This window comes from Corvus brachyrhynchos, unplaced genomic scaffold (genome assembly GCF_000691975.1).
Source record: "Corvus brachyrhynchos isolate BGI_N302 unplaced genomic scaffold, ASM69197v1 scaffold293, whole genome shotgun sequence".
Classification (NCBI taxonomy): Eukaryota; Metazoa; Chordata; class Aves; order Passeriformes; family Corvidae; genus Corvus; species Corvus brachyrhynchos.
In genome coordinates, this window is record NW_008237410.1 from 1,169,245 (window position 1) to 1,190,741 (window position 21,497).

Sequence of the window (21,497 nt, forward strand, 5' to 3'; positions counted from 1 at the left end):
GAGCCTGATCATCCCTTGGTTGATAACTGGCGCCCAACTCAGCCGCGGTATTTCAGGATGGTGAGCGCGTCGTTCCTCTAGGACCTGGCTCCTGTTGGGTGGCTCTGAGTGAGGCAACCTCTAGAAATAAGGGCTGTTTTTGTTTTCTGTCCTTTGCTTCTGTTTGGTTCTTCATAACTGCTTTAACATTAGCTTTTGTTAATAGTTCAAAGGAAGAAAGAAGATGCTACTAATAATTACAAGAGAATTTCCTATTGGGCACGTGTTCCTTGATGCTTGTCTGATTGCATGCTAAAGAGGTTTCAGTTAAGAGAAGTAATTGTTTTCACCATTAAAGACATATTTTTCAATAGTTGTTTTCAGCATTATCCATATCCAGCTCTTAGCCACACCAGTTAATTCACAAGGCATTCTTGGAAATCATAAACTCGTTTGGTCTTTGATACTCTCGTAAAATATGAAAGGGTAGGAAATTGTGTTATAATCATTGATAAAGGGCTAAACTTTCACTTCTTAAAACAATGGGCAGGTGAAACAGAGGTCTGTTCTGAAAACCGTATTCACTGAGTTATATGTAGTTAAAACTGGGAAGGGGGAAGAGCTATTTCTGTTTGTGTCACAACTGGTTCCCTTTAATAAAAGACTAATTTCCATATTAATGTTGTAGCAGTCAAGGTGACATAAATTTTGTGAAGTTGGTCTTTGTATCCTTCGCATATATTTTCTTCATGTATGCAAATGGATTTTCTGTATAAAACCGGTGTTCAAATAAGAAGAGTCCTTATTCTTCTCAAATTTTTTTGAGACAAATTCTCCTTTCATGTACAAATGTAATCAATCCTGCTGTCAATGAAATGTGTGCATAAACATATGAAACCACAGTTGGACTCTTAATCAAAATGCAGTTGACCAATGTATTCTTGTCTCTTGTTTTGGCACAAACAATGAAACAGGATTGTAAGCCTATAATTGAAATAACACTATTTCTGCATTAAAAAATCCAACAATAATAAATACATTTACTTAAGATTTTTTGTTCTGTAGTTTTTTACTATTTAGAAATATGTAAAAGTAACAGAATTTTGAAGAAAGACTTGTCAATGTCCCCTGTATTACATCTTTGTGGAAACTGATGATGCGTAGTATCTTTTTCAGATGTTTGTTTGAACTACAAGAGTACTGATTTCACTTGACATCTTAAGTAGCTACATCCTATTTTAGTGAGATCATCTCTATTCTGACAATGGCTTTCTCGCAAAATCACATTAATCAATTTTGCAAGTTGATTGTAGAGTGGAAAAGTTCAGTCTGTATCCAAACCCACTAAACTGAAAGGTAGTTTACATTGAGCACAGGATATACAAAGCAGGTGCTGCTCTGTCAGTGGCTTGATTCTTGGCTGCCATGTTCTAGGGCAGGAGGATGTTGCTGAGCTTGGTGATGGGAGAAGGGTTATGTTCTCATTACAAAAAGGAAAATTTAAGCAAAAATTGATTTTCCAAAATTCTTAGTTTGCTGTGAGTTACAACGTAAGTTGTTTTATATGGTCCTTTATTAAACTGAGTTGCATAGTAGTTGAGTAGGCTTTTTTTTCCCCCTAGCAGTTTATGGTACTGCAAATCTGGAGGGGTTTTTAATGATATGGTGGTTTCCCAGTCACACTTTGCAAAGGAGCTATCTGGGTGCCATAAATGAAGTTGAGGTAAGCCTCATCCTCCAGAGCCATGTTTATTAACTTGGAAACTTAAAACTTGAAATAATCTCTCAAAAGAAAGTTTCATTTGAATCTTTCATGCAGTTGATTTCATATTATCCATATTTATAATTAGTAAAATGTAGACTAAATTAGGGCCAGGAGAGTTGCAGATAGGAGGAAGTATGTGAAAAAGGGTTTGGGCATTGTTTTAGAGACCACATCCCGATGTTCAGGGACTGTCGGAAGTAATGACGATAGATCTAGAAAACAAAAAGAAAACAATGGTGCAGCAGGTATCAGGGGGAAAAATGGAAAGAGTAGGAGTAGAAGGAAAATAAAAAGCCAAAGAATGGGGGTGGGGGTGCTTCAGGGACCTTGTGAATCATGCTGTAAGCTGAACATACGAGGAGATTAGGGAGAGTTTTGAAGGCAGCAGGGGGAAATGTGGGGTGCTGTGAGTCAGCGTTTAGAATGTGCTTACATATCATGCAATTTTCTGCTCTCTCTGGCTGTGTTCATTTTTATTCTGCAGAGGTTACCCTGTGCTTTTCAGCCTTCCCCAAGTACAAGAAAAACCACTGGTATGAGTGAATGCAGATCATGTAGTAGTAACATTCGTCATACCTTACTTCTTACCTGCACATTCCTATTATGTGGAGTAACTCTGCACTGCAGGAGCAGGGAGCACTGGGTTCAGAACTACCTGGTAAAAAGGAAAGACATCCAATTTTCATCTTGGTGGGGTAGAACACAATGAATTACTACTCTATTTGACTTTCATACCACGTATGCCTGACTACACTTGGTGACATCAGTGCTAATTAGGAACAGACCCTCTGAAACAAATGCAGACATGAGACACGCAGCCACACTGCACAGCTCGTTGGCAGCCCCTTCTCCAAGTTACATTTCATCTGCTGCAGAGGTCAGAAATGACATGGCCGTGCTTTGTGGCACTGTGAGTCTTCCTGAAACTTTAAACATTTTAATGGTATGGCTGTACCTGCATCCATGTCACTGGCAGTCTTGAACATGAGCAAGAAGGTGCTGTGGAATGAAATGGCAGCTGCAATAGCACCAGAGATATGATTAAGCTCTTCAACAATCAACTTTAGACAAGATCTCCCCTTCTAAACTTCATCAAACTAAAAGATATCCATGGTAAACATGTGGGAAGTCCATTTTCTTATGTTTCTCATTGGGAACCTCTTCTCTAGCCCCAACATCACGTTGATCAGAGGAGTTATCCTTGGGTTACCTGTCTGCAGCTGGGCAGGAAATGATCAACCTGCAGTCACTTTGTGGAGCTCTCTGAGGCAGGCAAGAGGGGGTAGATACAGATATCAATCTAAAATTCTATTTAAAATAGACATAGGTTTTAGAGTTGAAGAAGAGTTGAAATTCAGGTGATGGATATTTCTGAAGAATTTAGACTCATCAGATCTTTAGATCAGGACTAAATTTAATTAAATCTGATTTATTTTATATCCCAATTTATGTCTATTCTCTATTTTGTTAGAGTCATCTATACAAAAATGAACAGATCTTTAGACCCTTTCTCATATAATAAATAAGACAGTATTTTGCAAACTATGTGCATGGATGTTAATACCATGAGAAGAATTCTGAATTATTTTGCTCAGGTTTCAGATTTGGGATCACAAATGATTATCGGGACAGACGCGCTGTTCTGTTGACTGGCTGTGTGGCAGCTCACTGGAGCTGAACTCCAGTCTGTCAGCTGGGGAAAGCCACCCCTCCAGAAGGGCACACAACAAATCCCTAGTCACAGTCATCAGGACAGATCATACCTCTAACAGAACACGCTGAAGTCTGGCTTGTTTTGGAAAATGTGTCATTCCCTCGCCTCAGAGCCTTTTTGCCACCATTTCTACAGCTTACTGTCTGTCTGTGTATATGTATATGTATGTGTGTATCAATATATACACAAAACATATGTGCTGTATAAATACACATTCTGCTGCTGATTTTGGTTAATGTGTGATAGCATTTTGACTGAAACTATGTCTAATTTCAGACTCATAGGAGAAAAAGCATCCTTCTAGAGAAGTTGGTGTTCTTTTACCAAACCTGTCTCTGGTTGGCTGCCCGCCACACCTATCTGTCTTCCAGAATAAAGTAGCTGAGGAAACAGCTCCCTTCCCTCCTTTTCTAAGAATAAATTACTCCTCAGTTTGGAGCAGATATTCTTCTTTCTGAGATCACTGGGGCCATTAATCGCCTTTTTTTGCTTGAAAATACTTGCTTAAAAGCCTAAGAGCACACTTGCTGATCAGAGACTAGAGCTGGCACTTGGATTCCCAGTTTCAGGTAACTGAAACGTCTCTAACGTCAAGAGAAAGACGTCTGTGAAGGACCTTGAAAATCAAAGCCAGTTATGTGTGTTTAATGTGACAAAAAAAGACAGGAGTCATAGAGCTGGTGACACAATCCAAAGGACAGAACAAGAAAATGATTTAGCAAACAGTGGAAAGGTTGTGTTTGCTGGTGCTGGAAGAAAGGACATGGCTGGTTGGAATAACAGACTTTGCACACAGTATTTTCTAAACACCAATGTTGTTGCAGAATAGTGTTTGGTTCTTTGCTCCATTTAATTTCAGAACTGCCCTTCTGACTTGGTTGTTTTTTGGTTTTTTCAATTTGAGCTTCTTTTGTAGCAGTTCCAACCTATCCTTTTATCAGATTTTATTATTCTCTAGAACTAAATCTTACCACACCTTCATACCACACTTTTTAGGATGTTACTACTTGACATTACTGTACAAAATCATATTTTTAGGCATCATCTTCTCTTCAAGGCATGAATCTTTACTATTCCTTTATTTACTTTTCCACTGCTTTCTTCTGTATTCCCACACAAATAACATGTAGGAGGGACATTCAAAATCATAAGTTCATTTAGCCAGTTTTGCAAATACCTCTAAATTATTTCTTTCTTCCCATTCAAATGCTGAGAAGGACATAGAAATACTGTCAGTTGAGAAGGAGCTACTTGCTTTAGCGACTGTTTCTGGACCTGGAATACTGGGAGATAAGTCAGTTACTTAATTGAAAGTTCATGAACCTTTCAACAGTGATCCTGTTCCTGCTTGAGATGCTCTGACCTTTGCTATCATGTTTCTTCTGCAAGGTGCCTTATTAGAAGTTCCTGCTTTAAATCCGTGGTGGATTTAATGAAACAAGCAAACTGTTGCCAGTAGATGTGAACTCTTGACATATCTAGTTTCCACTTAAGTTGATAGTTTGGTTCACTCTGTTAATGATAACTCCTGCAGTAAGTTGACATGCAGGATTGTATTCCTAAGTGTCTTTATTAAAAGTGGGTAAAGTAGGTTGCAGTTCCAAAGTAATTTATAAGCTTCAGAAAGAGTAGCTGAAGAGATACTTGCATAGATACCCTAGGAGAAAAATTGTAGGTACCTGTATATACAGTGTGAAGTGTCGTGTCTTTATTTTGCCCATTTAATGATAAAGGCAAAACCAGAGACAGACAAACTGGCAAACACTGTCAGTGCTGCCCATGGTGACCAACCAACCCTTATACACTTTGTACTGCTTAGGTATTGAGTAGCTTTCTGTACATCTCCAATGAAAGCTAACACTATTGGGCCATTCGTAAGAAATTCCTTTTGCAGTGAGTCAGGGGAAAATCCATGACACACAAATTTCAGAAGCCTCTGTGACCTGTGAGAACTGTCAGTGGGAATGACTGCTCTGTCCTGTCTTTGAAATGGCTGTGCAGCAAACCCAAGGAAGGTCATAGCCATTCCCCAGGGGCCTGGATGGGTCTCCTCCCATCTTCTTGACTAATCCATGCAACCTGCAGGAGAGGAAAACTTTGAGACAATTTCTTACTCTGTCAGACTTGGCCAATAGATTCAAACATGGAGGGGCCAACTGCCAGACACACGCACATATGAATATACAAAACATTTTGTTTTGATAAGCAAAACAACTTGACTTGTCCCTTAGAAATCAAAATGGCCTTTATAAAGAACAGAAAAATATGAGCCTGCCCACCTGAAATTTCATGATTGCAAAAATATTGCTATCTCATAAGATTAAGACACTGTTTCTCTGGGCTTATTGTTTTGCTAAAATTTATGAATAAAAACTGTAATAATATAACTTCTGTAGATATGAGCTGAAGACAAAGCTTGAGATAATGCATTTAATTGATGGCATATAGTAAAGAATGAGCTCGTTTTGGTTAATGATTGTTGTTTGAAACTGGTAAATTCCTGTTCTTTGTTATTGAGATTTGAAATCATTCTCATTTCCCCCCTGCCTGGTTGTCTTGTAAGGAAATAAAAATAATGAGGTTCTTTAGGAGAGAGTGATAATAGGCAGATCATTCTAGATCAGTGTTTCAGGAGATTATACTTTCCAATATATATGTATATTTTAGTAATAAAAATAATAAAATCTGGGCAAATTCTTAGCTGCAGCACATACTCCAGCAATATGAAAGAGAAAGTGTGATTGAAATGATTAATTTTTTGTGAAGATCACCTTTTTTTACTTTTTCATAAAAAAAAATTCTATTTGAGTCTGCACAAGGCCATTGAGAAAGAGGAATGAATATCAGTAGCTACACTCTTCCCTATTACAAGCACTTCCAGGCTGCTATTTGACCCTCCAATCTGGCAGACCAGCTCTTTTATAGCTTTTTACTCATGACATTGGTGTGGGAGTTTTCTGAGGCCAGAGCCCAATGTGTCTGAGCAGCTGTTCTTCTAGGGATCATCGATGATCTTTGTGTGAAAAAAGGTGATTCACTAGAAGATTAAGTGTGTATTTGCCCTACATACAAATCACATAACTGACATACATCCCTTTGTTTATTCTGGCAGACGTAGGAAGAGATGTAGATGGGTTTCACCTCAGATACTTCAGTGCCTCCCCAGTCTCTTGCTCTGTCCAGACAGGCCAGGATGAGTTTCCCTCAGTGTCTTTATGGAGTGTAACATAGCCCTGAAGCAAACACTGGTACTACTCTTGCCTTGCAGAAGTACTCAGTCAATGAGTGGAGCTCAATGGCTCAAGCCACTGAGGTACTTCATGGCCTTTGGCAGGTTCTTCTTTTCATCCTTACACTGGAATACAGAAACTAGTCCTAGGAGAAGGCATACAGAGTCCTGCCAGTGCTTGGCCCAAGCAATGACTTTTGATAAGCAGTCACTAAGCATAACGAATGCAGCATCTCTGGGGACTGGGAGATGGGTGTCATATCCATGTGAAAATCCCAGCTGTCCTGGTAAGGGAGCTGAGCATCCTTTTCTCTCTCTCTCTCTCTCTCGACCCCTGAATACTCCATATTTTTCTTCAGGAACTCACCAGCTTCAACTCTTGGAAGACAAAGAATCTCCAGGGCCTAGTAAGTTGCATATGAACCTTGGCTGGAAAAAGTCTTGTGTCTGAACACTCTTTGGTTGGACAGCTGCAAGGTCTCACACATGCAGAGTGTCCCAGCAAAACATTTTAAAGAACAGTGGCAAAAACTGCTTTAGAGAAGGTTTTGTTCTGCACTTTGCATTAGCTTTGCTTGAAAAAAAATGCTTACTATGTGGCTTCTTCTTGGGTCTATCAAGAAATACGGCAAAATTCTAAGCCTAAGATATGCTTATTAATTTGCACGCTGTCGAAACATTAGGTGCCAGGGTAGCTGTCAGTCCAGATATGAAGGCTTCTCTATTTGCTTCACAGAATTCTTTTTATTTAAATTTTGTACTTCTGCAGCTATATTTGGCTAAGATTTGTTGGATGTTTAGCTATAAACAGCAAATATATGAGAAGAAAATTTATCTATTATGCTATCATCTGATAGCAAACAATCTTTCCTCACCTACTAGAATTGCAATTGTATTTTTTCAAGGTACTAAAAGCTTTTAGTTAAGGGATTTTATGTTCTATATGTCTAGGCAAGGTGTGCATTTAAAATTTTTTGCTTCATGAATGAAGTTGAGATATTAGCACCAATTGTTTGGGTACAACCCCTGTCTTCTGAGCACAGTCCCACTGAAACTCTTTAAGCAAAAAAGCTGTTTCAGGGTTTCTAGGAATGTTCTCCAGCTCCACGCTCCAGTGGTGAGCTCTGAATGTGCAATGAATTTCAAGCATTTCCATGCTGTGATCATATGTTGAAAATGGTTTCTACGTAACAATAATACAAACTGGACATTTTCACCTCTAGAAATACTGGGGTTTAGCTTTTCTGTTCTTAGTTTCTTTCAGGGGTGTACTACATTGAGTGGTTTTCCACAGCAAGTAAGGAATGTGGAACACTTTCTTGTTACCAGCTAGGCTAGAACTGTGTCAGATCTGATATATTATAGCCTTCTGCATTCAAAAAAAAAGTAGGGAAGACACAGGCATTGGTGTGCTTTTCTGGGAAAGGTTGCTTTTACATTTGCATATAAATTCTATGTGTCTCCGAACAGATCTTGCACTGAAGATCATCAGCTACACTCCTGATAAAAATATAGATACTGGCAAATTATAGAAATAGATTTAAATTTCTGATAATTTCTTAAGTTTAGAAAAGGTTATTCTTCTATTAGTCTCAGTAAGTAGGATGGTCTTAAGCCTGTTCTGACAAATCAATTGGTATTAAGGATTGTGAAGAAATTACAGCCTTGCTTGCACTACTAGCTTTGAAATTTCATCCTAGTTCTTTGCATCCCTCATTTCCTATTTTCTTTTTTTGAGCTATTCCAGTGTGACTCCGTATTCTCTTCAGACTTCAAGGGAAGTTCAGTATCTATCAAACTTAAACTTGGCCTTGGGAAACTCACCAATCTGCTAGAATTTCACAGTGAGTTGATAAATAATCTTAGGTCAAACTTTCAATCCTGGATTACTCCAAGCAGGCTGTGCCAGAGCACATTTGTGCAGACAGATCTGATCAGATTCTCGTTCTTGACTGGAGCCTTGAGTTTCAGTAAGCGCATCACTCAAATGAGTTCATATGAAAGCATGGCAATAATCACCCTAGGAAAGAGAGTATGCACTGTGCACGAGCCCTTCATGCTTTTGTTTTAAAGGAAGCAATTACAACTGGAGTGCAACACCTTTTTATAGAAAGGTTGGGGGTCAGTGACCCCCATGAAAGACAATGAGATTGAATAAATGTTTAACTATAATTGGGGTATTTAGGAGGGTTACCTGGTACCGACATGTACAGTGATTTATGTAGTGCATGGCATAACAAAGCCCAGACATAAATTTTCTTCTCAGATGCTTATCAACATAGCAATGAGAGATCATGTTATTGCCATCTGAATTGCCACACTGGGAAGGCAACATTTATCATCTCAGTTCATGTGGGTCATATGGATTGCAATTAAAAAAGTGAATACAAACACATATATAAACACAAACGTATATTAAAGCACATAGGTAGGCTCACTGAAATCCATTATTTTTAAAAGCTAAGTCTCTAGTATCTTTTATAATAACTTCATTTATTTGTTTAAGGTCACAGCAAACTATTGAGCAACAGTTACACCTGCCTTTCTTTCTAATTTATAGATCCCATATCCCAAGAGAGAAGAAGAGATGCAGGGAGGCAAGGAGATTCAAACTCAGATAATTATAACAACATGTAAACTGAAGGACTGAATTCCCTTGGACAATTTTCAAGGACCTGGTGTAGCTGGATCAGAAAATGGAGTACAAAAGAGTAATGGCTTTAATTTCCCTGTTACATTCAAAACTCATGAGGAAAATCCAGCCGGGAAGCAGAGCAGGTTCAGCTCTCTGAGCTGGCTGGAAGGACAATTGTGCAGATGGGATCCAGTGTTTCTTCTCTACACATGGAGACAGAGGGAACCACTGGGTTTACTGGGTTCCTTAGCTGCTAGTCTGAAATCTGTTGCTTGGCAGCTCCCTTTTTATGTGCACAGCTCTGTTGTGCCCTTTGAGCCCTCACTTTGAGCCCTCATCATTACCAGCACCAAACACTTCAGGCACTGAGATATCCCCCCATATAGTTTCTTTGCATATCACAGTCCTGATATTCCTGCCACATGTGGCAGAAATCTCACTACAGGTCAAGTTAAAAAAAAAAGGGGGGGGGATTCAGATTGTGATTAATCTTCAAGCATTTTATCTAGGATGAGGCAGCTAGCTTGAGTTGATTATTAATTACTCACATCTGTTTCTGCAATAGGTGGGCCTACCATAGGTCTCTAACACTTGGATCCAGGAAGCAACTTTCATGCCTGCTTGCCTCCAGTATTTTGGTTGAGTTTATGCCATCTCTCATTTCTTTGACACAAAATCATTGTATCTCAAAACAGAAAATTCCATCTGCTGAATGGGAAACTGAATTGTAAGGTAACGTCAAGGCTATTGCTCTTGTCCATACTCAGGAATGGAATTTGCCGTTCAAAAAGTACTGTTGCAGACCTAGAGAAATCCAGACAGGCTCTATGTGTCTCTCAGAATCCTTTGCACTAAAAGTTAGTAGCAACAGAGAAAAAGCAGTTGGTACTGCCGTGTGTCTCTCAGAATCCTTTGCACTAAAGGTAGTAGCAACAGAGAAAAAGCAGTTGGTACTGCCATGCATGAGTCCTATTCAAGTAGCCCATTGGGACCTTCATTGTCCCAGGGGTATGTGGCCAGGCAGGTTCATGGAGTGATTCTCACTGACTTCAGGAAAATCTAAATCAAGCCTGAGGGCTGTGCACAACTTCCCTGATGATCACAGTTTTCCACAGAGCTGTCTGGAGGAGACAAGCAGACTGGTACAGGACAACATAAGGCTGTCCAAGGAATGTCACTGCAAAAGCTTAGACACCGCACTTCAAACAGTCAGCTCCCCAATGGAATACAGATCCCACTCTGTGATAGCCTCCTTTGGTGACTCACTTGTAGCAACTGCTAATTAGTTTGTCCCAATATTTTCCATTTTCTGCACCCCCTACTTGCACACATTTACCCCGACACATTCCCACAGAGACAGGCACAAGGCTGCTGTGAGCTGGGGAAGCTGGTGGTGAGGAGAAAGTGCCATGACCATGTGTCAGAGTGGGACAGCCTTTTCCCTGCCCCTGGCAGGCAGGAGTGTCTGGCACAGGGGGGCGAGATGCCAGGAGTGGGCAACACATGAAGACTGTCTGGGACTTCAGCAGTGTGCTGGGGTATCAGAGAAAAAAACCCTAAGATTGCAGGGATAGTATCCCCTCAATAAATCTGTTTTTAAAAAGGCAAAACCCCTAAACAATTCATTACCATATTACAGAACTAGAGAAAGACTCCATAGGAATCAAACTACAGGAGCTCAAACTAAAGAAACCAGTAACTAGTGGGGATCAGCTGGGAAAAACACCCTTCTGCAAACACAAAATGAAGGAGAAATCTGACAATTTATTCTGGGGCTTCAGGAAACCTACCTAGTGCTTGACATGTAAAATATTAAAATACTTAAGAGATTTCAGTTAAAACAGCAAAATACAATCAGTGAATTTTTTGTCAAAATATCAAAGTTTTTTTTAATAAATTCCTTGACACTGCAGCATTTTTATGATCCTTTCAGTGGCCTAGTATCTACACTTGGGTTTTTTTCTTCTGGTGTATATCTGGGAAGAGATGAGGAAAACTGTACTTTTGCCACAGTGCTCACAAGGTTTTGAAAATTGTCATCACAAGTTAAAACATATTAATTGTTGTAAGTTATCTCACTGAATTCAGAAGGGTATTTCACATATCTTATGTATGTCAGAATGCTCCAATTGAATGTCAGAGCATGCACTCCCTCCCAGCCCTTCACCTGATCCAGGCTGTGATAGGGGCTTGGTATGCTATGATTTTCCAGAAACCTCACTGTTTCCAATAGTTTGTCTAAATACCTGGCTACAAGATTGTGAGATACCCTCATAAAGGACTTACTTTTTCAGGACAACAGCTTGCTTAAACATCTTATTGCATTTCCTAGGTCACTGTTCCAGGATTCATTGTCAGGAGACAGAATCTGAGGATTGAAAGTTTTCAAAGATTCATTAAACAAGCTGTAAAACAAAACAGAACAGCTAGCTAATAAAATACATTTAGAAGTAGATTCTGGGGGAAAGTGCTGCCCTGCTACAAGAACAGCCATGTCCAAACTGTTTTTAGACAGAAGATCAATGCTGGCCAATTAGACCATGCTTGATAATTTGGAAAATAAAATTGTTTTGTCATCCTTTACAATTAATTTGTTATACACAGACAAATGGCCTATACTCTCATTCTGCTCTTGTGTCAAGCTGCCAAAGTGCTACAGAATAAGTACTACATTTTCTTTCTGCCTGGTTTAAGAAAAGTACATAAAGAACACCAAATAAATCATTATGTTGCTTTTCTTGAAATAAGATCAGTAAAAAAATAGTTTAGCACATGAAAAATTATTCTTCCATCATAAATTAGTTTGCAAGCCCTGATAGAGACTGGAGAAATTCCTATTGTCTTATGGAAAACTTTTTTCATTAGTATTCTTAGTATAAATTTTATTTCTTAATTTTTATCTCTTTTTTATGTTGAAAAATGATCATGAGGTGAAGGAATCATACTAATCTTTGGTAGGGCATTATTAACCTGGACTTTGGGAAGCTGCAGTTCAGTCATTGAACCATCTCTCACCTCTTCATGGAGTTGATGATCCACCAGCTAAGCCTCCTTCCAGTGCTGGGATGCTTTTTGCACCCCCTGCGCCCCTAGTACAAGCCAGAGGACAAGCAGCACAGGCTTCAGTGCTTCACTCATGAAGTGCTGAATGAGTGACTTTTTTTCTTTTGCACATGGGTGGACCCAAGGATGGTCTGGGCTGCCCTGAAATGGCAGCAGTTTTCAGCTGCTGTAGTCAGTGGTGCCTTTTATCATTTCATCTGTCTTGTGTGAATGAAATCTGCTGGCAAGAGCAGCAGGTCATGGACACCTCACCTTACCTCTGCCAAAAGAGTTGCCTGGTCCACATCATGTCCCTGGTAGCCCAGGAGTCACAGGCCAGCAGGAAATCCAGCCAATAAAAATAAATTGGCACCTACAGTGGTAAGAGTCACAAGGTACCGATGGAACCATAAAGGCAAGAATAAGCGTGATCCTTCTGCCCTTTCAATTTTGATTGCTGATCCCTGAAAGATATTTTCTCTTTTTCTCCTCTTTGTTTCCCAGGTTTCTATTCAGTACCCTCTTCATGTCTCTTTTATCTTTCTGTTTCTGTGGTTTCCACCTTCCTGAAAAGAACCCTGCAGGCCTTTCAACAGTATTGCTTGATAAATTAAGCCATGGTAAACCTCAATCAGTTCTTATTTTAATAAAAGCTTGTTTATTTTACCCTCTTTCTGCTGATAAACAATTCAGTTCAAGACATGTGAGGGAGTCTGCTATGTGTCCTGCAGTGACCCCAGGCAAAGCTACAGGGACTTAAAAGAAAAATGTAGAAGTCGGCAGGTAGCAAAGACCTCCCAGGACAAGCACAATTCTACTTGCCAAACTCCTACCTTAACTCTTAAAAGCAGATCACTTGGACTAGTTTGCATAACCATCATTCTGCACAGTCCCCTGTCCCAGAATAGACTTCCTGAAGCTCTGATGAAGTAGGATCTCAGCTCCATGTTTCTGGTGGACCGCTGTGAACAGCACAGCTCTATCAGGACCATGGCACAAAGTGCAAAGGCAAACCTCCACAAGCCTTACTCTAAACCTCTGCAGAGCCGCAGACTGACGGCCTTGTTTGGTCAGCAAGAATAAAGTCTGTCCTTAACATGCACAAGTGCAAAGCACTGTCTCTGCAAAGGACTGACACTTTCTGGCCTGTTTTTCATTAACATGGCACTCTTGATTTCCCAGTCCATACTCTTCTGTTTTGTTTCTGTTCTGAAGGCACAAGTGTGGGCCGTTCAGCACCTCTTTCCGTCACTGTAAATGCCCATTTTCTGCCTCGCTTTATGTGACATCAGCGACGACAGACACCTATCCCCTTCTTCTGAAGGGGTCTCACTTCAGAAATATGACCGGACCTTGAACATGTAGTGTGTGAAGGGAGCCCAGCTTGTGTCCTGAGTGTTTCTGTGACGGTGAATCCGTCGGCGCCGCCCAGCTCGCTGCCCCCGCTTCTCGCAGCCTGTCCTGCCCTCTAGTGCCGGCCTGTGGCTCCGGTGCCTCCCTCTCCCGTTGAACCACACTCCCTGGGGCCCTGCGCCGGGACAAGGTGCTAGAAACATCAGCAGGCCTCGCAGCAGAGCCCAGGGTGCACTGCTATGAACCCCTGAAAGGTGCTATGAATCCTGGCCCAGGAGGACTGTGGAGTCTCCATCCTTGAAGACATTCAAGAATCTGAATGGACGTGGTCCTGGACAACCTGCACCAGCTTGTACTGCTTGAGCACGGGGATTGGACTAGATGATCTGAAGAGATCACATCCAACCTAAATGATTCAGTTTTTCCTGGGCTTAAGCATGGCTAAATTTATCCAAATTTATTAAAAATAATCCCTGTAATTCCATTTGCTTGAAAAAAATCTATCAGTAGCATTTGTATGTTTGTAGATGCCTTCGACTTCTTGTGCACGCTTGTGTATTTTAGAGACACTCCTTTTAGCCTTAGACCTGGTGAAGTATGAGGAAACTTTTAATGTCTTTTTTTGATTTCATGGTTTTGAGTTTTGTACTAAGGACAAAACTGACATCAAGAATTTTAGTGCAGAAACTCATCATTCTGCCTTTGGGAACTAGAATAATTTATTAGGGTGTTTGTTTTGGGTTTTTTGTTTGTTTGCTGGGTTTTTTTAGGGGGTGGTGGTTTTTTTCTTTCAAACTCTGGGCTTAATTAACAAGGCGTTTTCATCATTGATGGTTCCAATATCTTCCTCATAGGCTACAGTTGAAAGCATTGTAGAAGAAGGTAACTCTTCAGCCTCATCTCTCTGAGGCAGGAGCAGTATTTTCCAGCGAAATGTGGGCAATCATTATTTTTTCTTCAGGAAAAAAAAACCCAAAACCCCCAGAAGAGAGAGATACAACCCACAGACCAGACTATTTGGATCTCGTTGAATAGATATTATATTTTTGTCTTTTTCCCCCTCATATGTCAAAAATTGGGCACATCTGGGGATATGATGACAGGTTTGCTGAATCACCAGTGTTTTGGTGAGACACAATTTCCAGTGTTGTCTCTTGAGTGCATAAGTTTGAACTATTTCGAATCTGAATGCAATGCAATAACCTGTGAAACAATCACTACAAAGCCATAAAACTAGAAAACATAATATAACACCAAAGTCAAGTTTGTAATAAGGAATTTTTGTGTTTTACAGCCAAGAAAAGCATTACTCTCAAAAACAGGTCACAAAGTGCTCCGTAAACCTTTATTGCTTCTGTCTAAAAACAAAAATACACGCTCATGACGAGTGAGTAAATACATACGCAAGATGATTTGTATCATTCTTTGCACTTCTTATCAACAGTAAAATTTATATCCAACTAATCCTTTCTATCATTTGCTTGCATGTGATCAGTGGCAAAAAATTACCCCATTATCACAGGACACAAGGTCATGTGTTCATTTCAATGAAAAGTGTATTATTGTTGTTTGTTTCTGCTTTCATTACTTATGATCCCAATGCAGCCAGGGCCATACTGAACAAGGGGAAACATTAAGAATTGCATTTGGTAGCTCCTTTGACTTTTCTAGTTACTTTATCTTTACTATCAAATTTTTATAATAACTCTGTGAGATGAAGTGCCTGCTCACTGTTCATTATTACACCAGGATTATGGTGACACAAAAGCTTATTCATTTCTGCAATTTAATTGTACCAAGTAATTTTTTTTTTAGCTCCGCAGCTTCTTTTTCATATTGTAAAGGAACAGCACAAAGACAACATTTAATACATTGAATAATCGGGATGTTTAATTCAAACTGTGAGTTATCACCCCAGTCTGCAGAACTGGTGTCTGCTGGAAGTTTTAATTCTTTCTCATAAGGACAGGCACTGGTTTTCAAGTTTAGGCCTGACATCCTTCTACCACTGCCAAACACTCAGTATAGAAGACCCCTAAGGAATCTTTTGTTGTTTTGCCTTAATTAATCCTTCTTTTGGAAACATTATTTTCTGCTACCTCAAAGTGCTTTCTCCAGATGCTCAGAAAACAACTTGCATTGTCCTTGCATTGCTGGTGTGATCTCATCATCTTCTAACTACTTCTGAAGCAACTAATTCTGAAAGCCATTTCTAGGCACAATAGGGACAAGAAATTATTCAGGAGTAGTCAGCATGGCTTCACCAAGGGGAAGTCTTGCTTGACCAACTTGATAAAGTTCTACAATGACATGAGTGACCTGACAGATGAGGAAAGTGCTGCAGATATTGTCTACCTGGACTTCAGTGAGGCCTTTGATAATGTCTCCTATAAGATCCTCATAGAAAAGCTGGATGAGCAGACACTTAGGGGGACCAAAAACTGCCTGAATGGCCAGGTCCAGAGGGTGGTCTTGAGAAGCATGGCACCTAGCTGGAAGTCAGTAACTACTGGTGTATCCTGGGAGTCAATACTGCGTTCAGTCCTGTTTAACATCTTCAATAATGGGGCAGTATGCCAACAGCAATTCTGCTGGTGCCTCAAAACTGGGAGGAGTGACTGAAGCACCCAAGGGTCGTGCTGCCATCCAGAGGGACCTTGGCAAGCTGGAGAAATGGGCCAACAGGAATGTCATGAAGTTCAACAAGGAAAAATACGAAGTGCTGCATCTGGGGAGCAACAACTCTCTGCACCAGTATATGATGGGGGCCATTGGAAGTAAAGGCTTAATGACATTTGCAGTGTATGCCTTAAACTAGCACTGGGTGGTGAAATCTGTTGCAGAAAACATCATGGGTGCCCATGCAGAAGCTGAAAATGGAACAAAGTCTCAGATCTAGCCTTGCTGAGGCAGGACCAAAACTGATACTTTTCATCACAACCTTCCATTGCGACCCCCAGAGCAGACCCCCCACAACCACCAAATTGAGACCCGAGAAAACAGGGTGGTATAAACACACATTCTCTCGCCTGCCATGCTAATGAGGGACTGTATAAAGAAACTCAGGGAATTAACTGGGTAGGACCCCACCAGCAAGAAGCCCAGGACACTGAAGGACCAATGGGATGCTACTGGATCCACGGTGCTGATTATCTTTGCAGTGTCTGTCTCCTACTCCCTTTTTCTTGCTCTGTTTGTCTTTCTCTCTTGTTCCTCTATACAAATAATTTTACAAAATAAACCTGGTATTGTTGAACCACTGTTTGGTCTCACTTGTACCTTAATTTGGGCAGAGGACTTTAACATTGAATCATAACAGCCATTCATCTGAAAATACCTAAAAGTACATGCAAGACAGTGTGTTTCAAGGTCTTCCATGTTGTACATTTATAAACAGATGCCAGTTTACAAGACTACTTTGCATCATCTACCTTAAACCAACGACATATAATTAAAAACCAGGAGCAATAATTTTCAAGTTTCAGGCCCTGACCAAGACTAATGGCATATTCAAAACAGATGAAATTTTGTGATTAAAAGTGGCCCAGAGACTCTGGAGACACTCATTTCGTGTACAGTGCAGGACCTGCCATGAGCCATATGGTACTCATCCCCCTGGCATTTCATAGGGAGGATTTCTTTTACTGCTCTGCACATGGCAAAGACTCTGCTCTTTATCTGGATATTAAACTTGGAAAAATGAAAAATCTTTGACACTTCATAAATATTTCCTTCTGAAAATAAGAGAGTAAAGTTTATTTAAAATGTGACATTCCACACTAGGAGTGTGATATCAGTGGGATGGAAATTCACTGACCATGACCAAAAATAAAAATGTTTCTCCACACTTGTTTGTATGCTGATTGCTGCTGCAAAGATTATTTTTTCTTTTAGTTTAACAACCTCTAGATTCTTGTGGGTCCCTTCCAATGCAGCCTATTCTAAGCTTCTTGGATTCTGCACAGGCAAACCCATTACGACTGTCTCCTGTTCTGCTTCTCATCTATCATTCATCATTTAGTACAGGCTAAAATTCTGACCCAATGGACCAATTCTAATCACGTCTACCTGAAAATTCATGATTTGTGATAGAATAATTATTGGTCCCAGAAATCAGGATAAAAATACAATGTGAGATCAGCCGCGCTGACGTCCTAGAGAACATGAATCTGTTAGAGAACATCCTTGGAATACACATGCCTTAATGACGCAGTTAGGGCTCACATCTCTGAAACCAAAGATAGAATTGGCAGAACTGTCTTAGCTATATGCTTTCCCCACCCAAAACCAAGACATAAGGAAACAGGAGAAGAGAAAAACCAATGTTCCCACAAAAGAAGAGGTAAGGCAGTTACCTAGCAATTCCTTCACTTCAGTGGTGAGCAAAGACAGAGAATTTATGCTACTACAAGGTAGCACATATATCCATGATTACTGACTACAACATTAAAGCAAAATGAATATTTGATCCACCCTTTGAGCAGCTATAAACAGAGATACCAGTTTACTTCACTGTTATGAGAAAGCTTAAAATTCTCTAGCTGGTGTGATGGAAACCACGGGTAGCATTTTGCATCTGTTTTGCCTACTTGCAGCCACATGCCTCTGTATCAATGGGTGCACACACCTGCCATTGCCACCAATGCCACACACAGAGGTGGAATTGCAAAGCCAGCCTGAAGGTTGTGTTCCTGTGTGGCACTGACCCACCAGCTGGTGTGAAGTCATTACTCCCAGAGCACCTGTTGCACAGTCCTAAAAATCTGCCCTAGTGTCCCTGCCCTACAAAGGGCATTGTTTTACTCTCTAAGGAAAAGTCCTGAGCACTTAAAATCTTACTAGAATGTCTGCTACTAAAAATCAGCCAGGGTCTGGCATTAGGTTGTAAGTCCTCTGAGGGCAAGGGCCATGTATTTATTGCATGTGTCTGCAGTACCTAAATACCCACTATTGCTGGGTAATGTCTCATGATTGAAGGTGTTGCCACCATACATGTAGGTGAATTTATGAGTGACAAATAATTACCTCTGAAATAATGAAACTCCAAATCAATGTGACACTGCCAGATTAATTAAATATCCATCAAAGTGGTCATTTTCGTCTTTGTATCAGGCCAAATGTTCTTCTGAACAGTATGCATAGATCTGCCCAGCTATCAGATGAATTATCCATTCCTCTTTCAAACCTAGTGATGATAATACTGAAAAAAGAACCTGAATCCCAGCTGAGATGAAAAACATGCTGCAAAAAACTGGACCAGTGAGTCAGCACTTATCTTTTGTAGTCTAAATTAATTTCATACTAAAACAGATATACTCAGGCGGGCAAAATAACAGTATCTTGGCATTTTTGTCCCAGAGGGAACAGTGACTCAGGAATGACCCTGCTTTTGTCTGAGGCACAGATAAATCTGTAGCTGATGCTATGCAATGTAGATAGCTGAGTCAGAAATAAGGATCTGTATTTTGCAGCCACAAGCTGATGGGATCACACCAGCATGCAAGGACAAGTTTCAAAATATCAAATAACTTCAGTACCATGAATAAGAAATTTGGAAGTGCCTTCCAGGCAGCTCTACATTCAGATGAGCTGGTCAATACTAGTATTTAAACACAGCTGTACAAAACCTTGCGTTAACTTAAGCCTAAGACTTTGGTTCACATCGTATCTGAACTCAAGTGATATCATTGTTATCCATTTTTTACAAAAAATAAGCAGACATATTTGTATGGCATACTAATGTGAGCAAAAATGTCAACCTTAGCTTAGTTGTACAGTACCCATTAATTATCATGAAACATAAGGAGTTCTATAAATGATCACACAAAACCACACAAAACGATTTTTAACTGAAAGAAATGGAAGTTTACATTCCCACTATACTATACAGAGTACTTAAATTTTGAGCACTTATGTAGCACTTATGGACAACAATTATCTGAACAGAAAAACAATTGCCAGAAGTTGAATTTATCAAAGTGTCAGCAATTTTACTATCCCTACAGTGTCTCTATTACAGAGAGGGAGTGCCCTTTAGGATTGACCTAAGATGCTGTTGGTCAGACACTGGGCTTTTGGTAGCGAGGAGAGTTAATTTCATTTGACAGCAATTGGGTTGCTGGATGCATGCTCCTCCCCTACACTTGCCATTGACTGCAACTCTTTCAATGCAGCCATTCTTATCTCAACCCAGAATCTCTGCTTTCAGTCTCATTCTCACCAGCAGGGGATGGGAGCAGCTTAAGCGGGGTTTAATTTTCCATCTGTGTTTTAAACCAGCACTGCCATGGAGAATAATAATTTTCTTCTTGCGAGTAACTGCTTTACCCAAAACCAGTGTATATGCTATTTCCTTGAGTGTAAAACCCATGTTACAAATAATCTTCCAAGTCTGGTCTAGAAGTGCTAGTTATCTTCCCTCCTCTCCCCCTGCAAAAAACATAGCATGTATATGGAACATCAAGAATGGGACTAAGCCAAAGGCAATTCAAAACTGTTCATTTGATTCTTGTCAGAAAAAATATAATTAGTAATTGCTCATTGCATTTTGGCAGATTTTAGTTTTTTAATTGTAGGATTTTACCATTTAAAAATAATGAACTAGGATACCTCCCCCATATAATGGGATTCAATGTTCATTCTTATATTTAGCTGTGTGTATGGTGGCAATATCTTCAATCACATGGCATTATCTAGCTATATGAGGTACTTAGGTACTGGGTACACATAAAATAAATATACAGTTCTTCCCCTCAAAGGACGTACTACCTGGCCCTGGCTGCTTTTTAGTAGCAGACATTCGAGTAAGTTTTTAAGTGCTCAGGACTTCGCCTTAGAGAATAAAATTATGTTTTCCCTGTTGTGGGGCTATGTAGAATAGTTGCCTGTAGTTGATGAAACTGAAGAGAATAGATAAAAGTAGGGGTGTACTAGAGGTGGGTAAGCTTAAAAAAATATAAATGTTTGCAGCAGCATTCAACACAAACAGGTGTGAAGAAATATTTTTGGTCATGGTCAGCAAATTTCCAGCCCTCTGATATCTCACTTTTAGTGTGAAATGTCACATTTTAAATAAAATTTGCTCTCCTATTTTCAGAAGAAAATATTTATGAAGTGTGTTGTGGTTGGACTTGGTGATCTTAGTGGTCTTTTCAAACCTCAGTGATTTTATGATTCTATCTGCATCTTTCTGAACAAGATTGCAGAATCAGAGAATCGTTAGGGTTGGAACGGACCTCTGGGGGTCATCTAGTCCAACCTCCTGCCAAGACAGGGTCACCTAGAGCAGGCTACATGGGAACACATCTATGTGGAATTTGAATGTCTCCAGAGACAAATACTCCACAATCTCCCCGGGTAGCTTGTTCCAGTGCTCTGACACCCTCCGCATAAAGATCAGGGGATGGAGTGTGTTTGAAGGAGCATTATTCCAGCCAGTGTGTGCACAGGGATTGGGTGGAAGGGCCTGGTGTTTATTCAGCCTCTCTCAGGAAGCCTGACCCACATATGTGGACAGGACAGCTTTGAGCAAGTCCTTTGATTTGTGAAGTCGTACATGACAGTTAATTTCTACTTGTTTTATGTGCTCGACGATTTGAGTTTCTGAACAGGCCTTGCAGTTCCTAACGTGGGCACCGGTGAGAGGCTGAACTTGCTACAGACTGAGCTCACAGCAGTCACCCACGAATGGGCGCTGGGCAGCCCGCACTTTCCACAGAACGAGATGAAATCGGGGGACGTTTCCCGTCGCGTCCCGCTTGTGCCCATGAGTGCTCAGTGC

General features: G+C 40.3%; 1 protein-coding gene and 1 long non-coding RNA gene across 3 annotated transcripts in view; one reads left to right on the forward strand and one right to left on the reverse strand.

Annotated features, from left to right (window-relative positions):
- LOC103613434 (carbonic anhydrase 3) overlaps positions 1–1,027 on the forward strand; it is a 14,873-nt gene extending 13,846 nt beyond the window's left edge. For both annotated transcript variants that reach the window (XM_017731057.1, XM_008631211.2), the window contains exon 8: positions 1–1,027. This exon ends at the window's left edge or, in 1 of these variants, runs on beyond it. In XM_017731057.1, the coding sequence (XP_017586546.1) occupies positions 1–8 (8 nt within the window). In that variant the 3' untranslated portion in view covers positions 9–1,027.
- Positions 1–21,497, reverse strand: part of LOC108445911 — a 65,273-nt gene that overhangs the window by 27,234 nt on the left and 16,542 nt on the right. The window contains exons 2-3 of the long non-coding RNA XR_001860942.1: positions 11,609–11,690; positions 2,333–2,399 (exon numbers count right to left, since the gene is read on the reverse strand). This is a non-coding gene — a long non-coding RNA (uncharacterized LOC108445911). The remainder of the gene's footprint in view (positions 1–2,332; positions 2,400–11,608; positions 11,691–21,497) is intronic.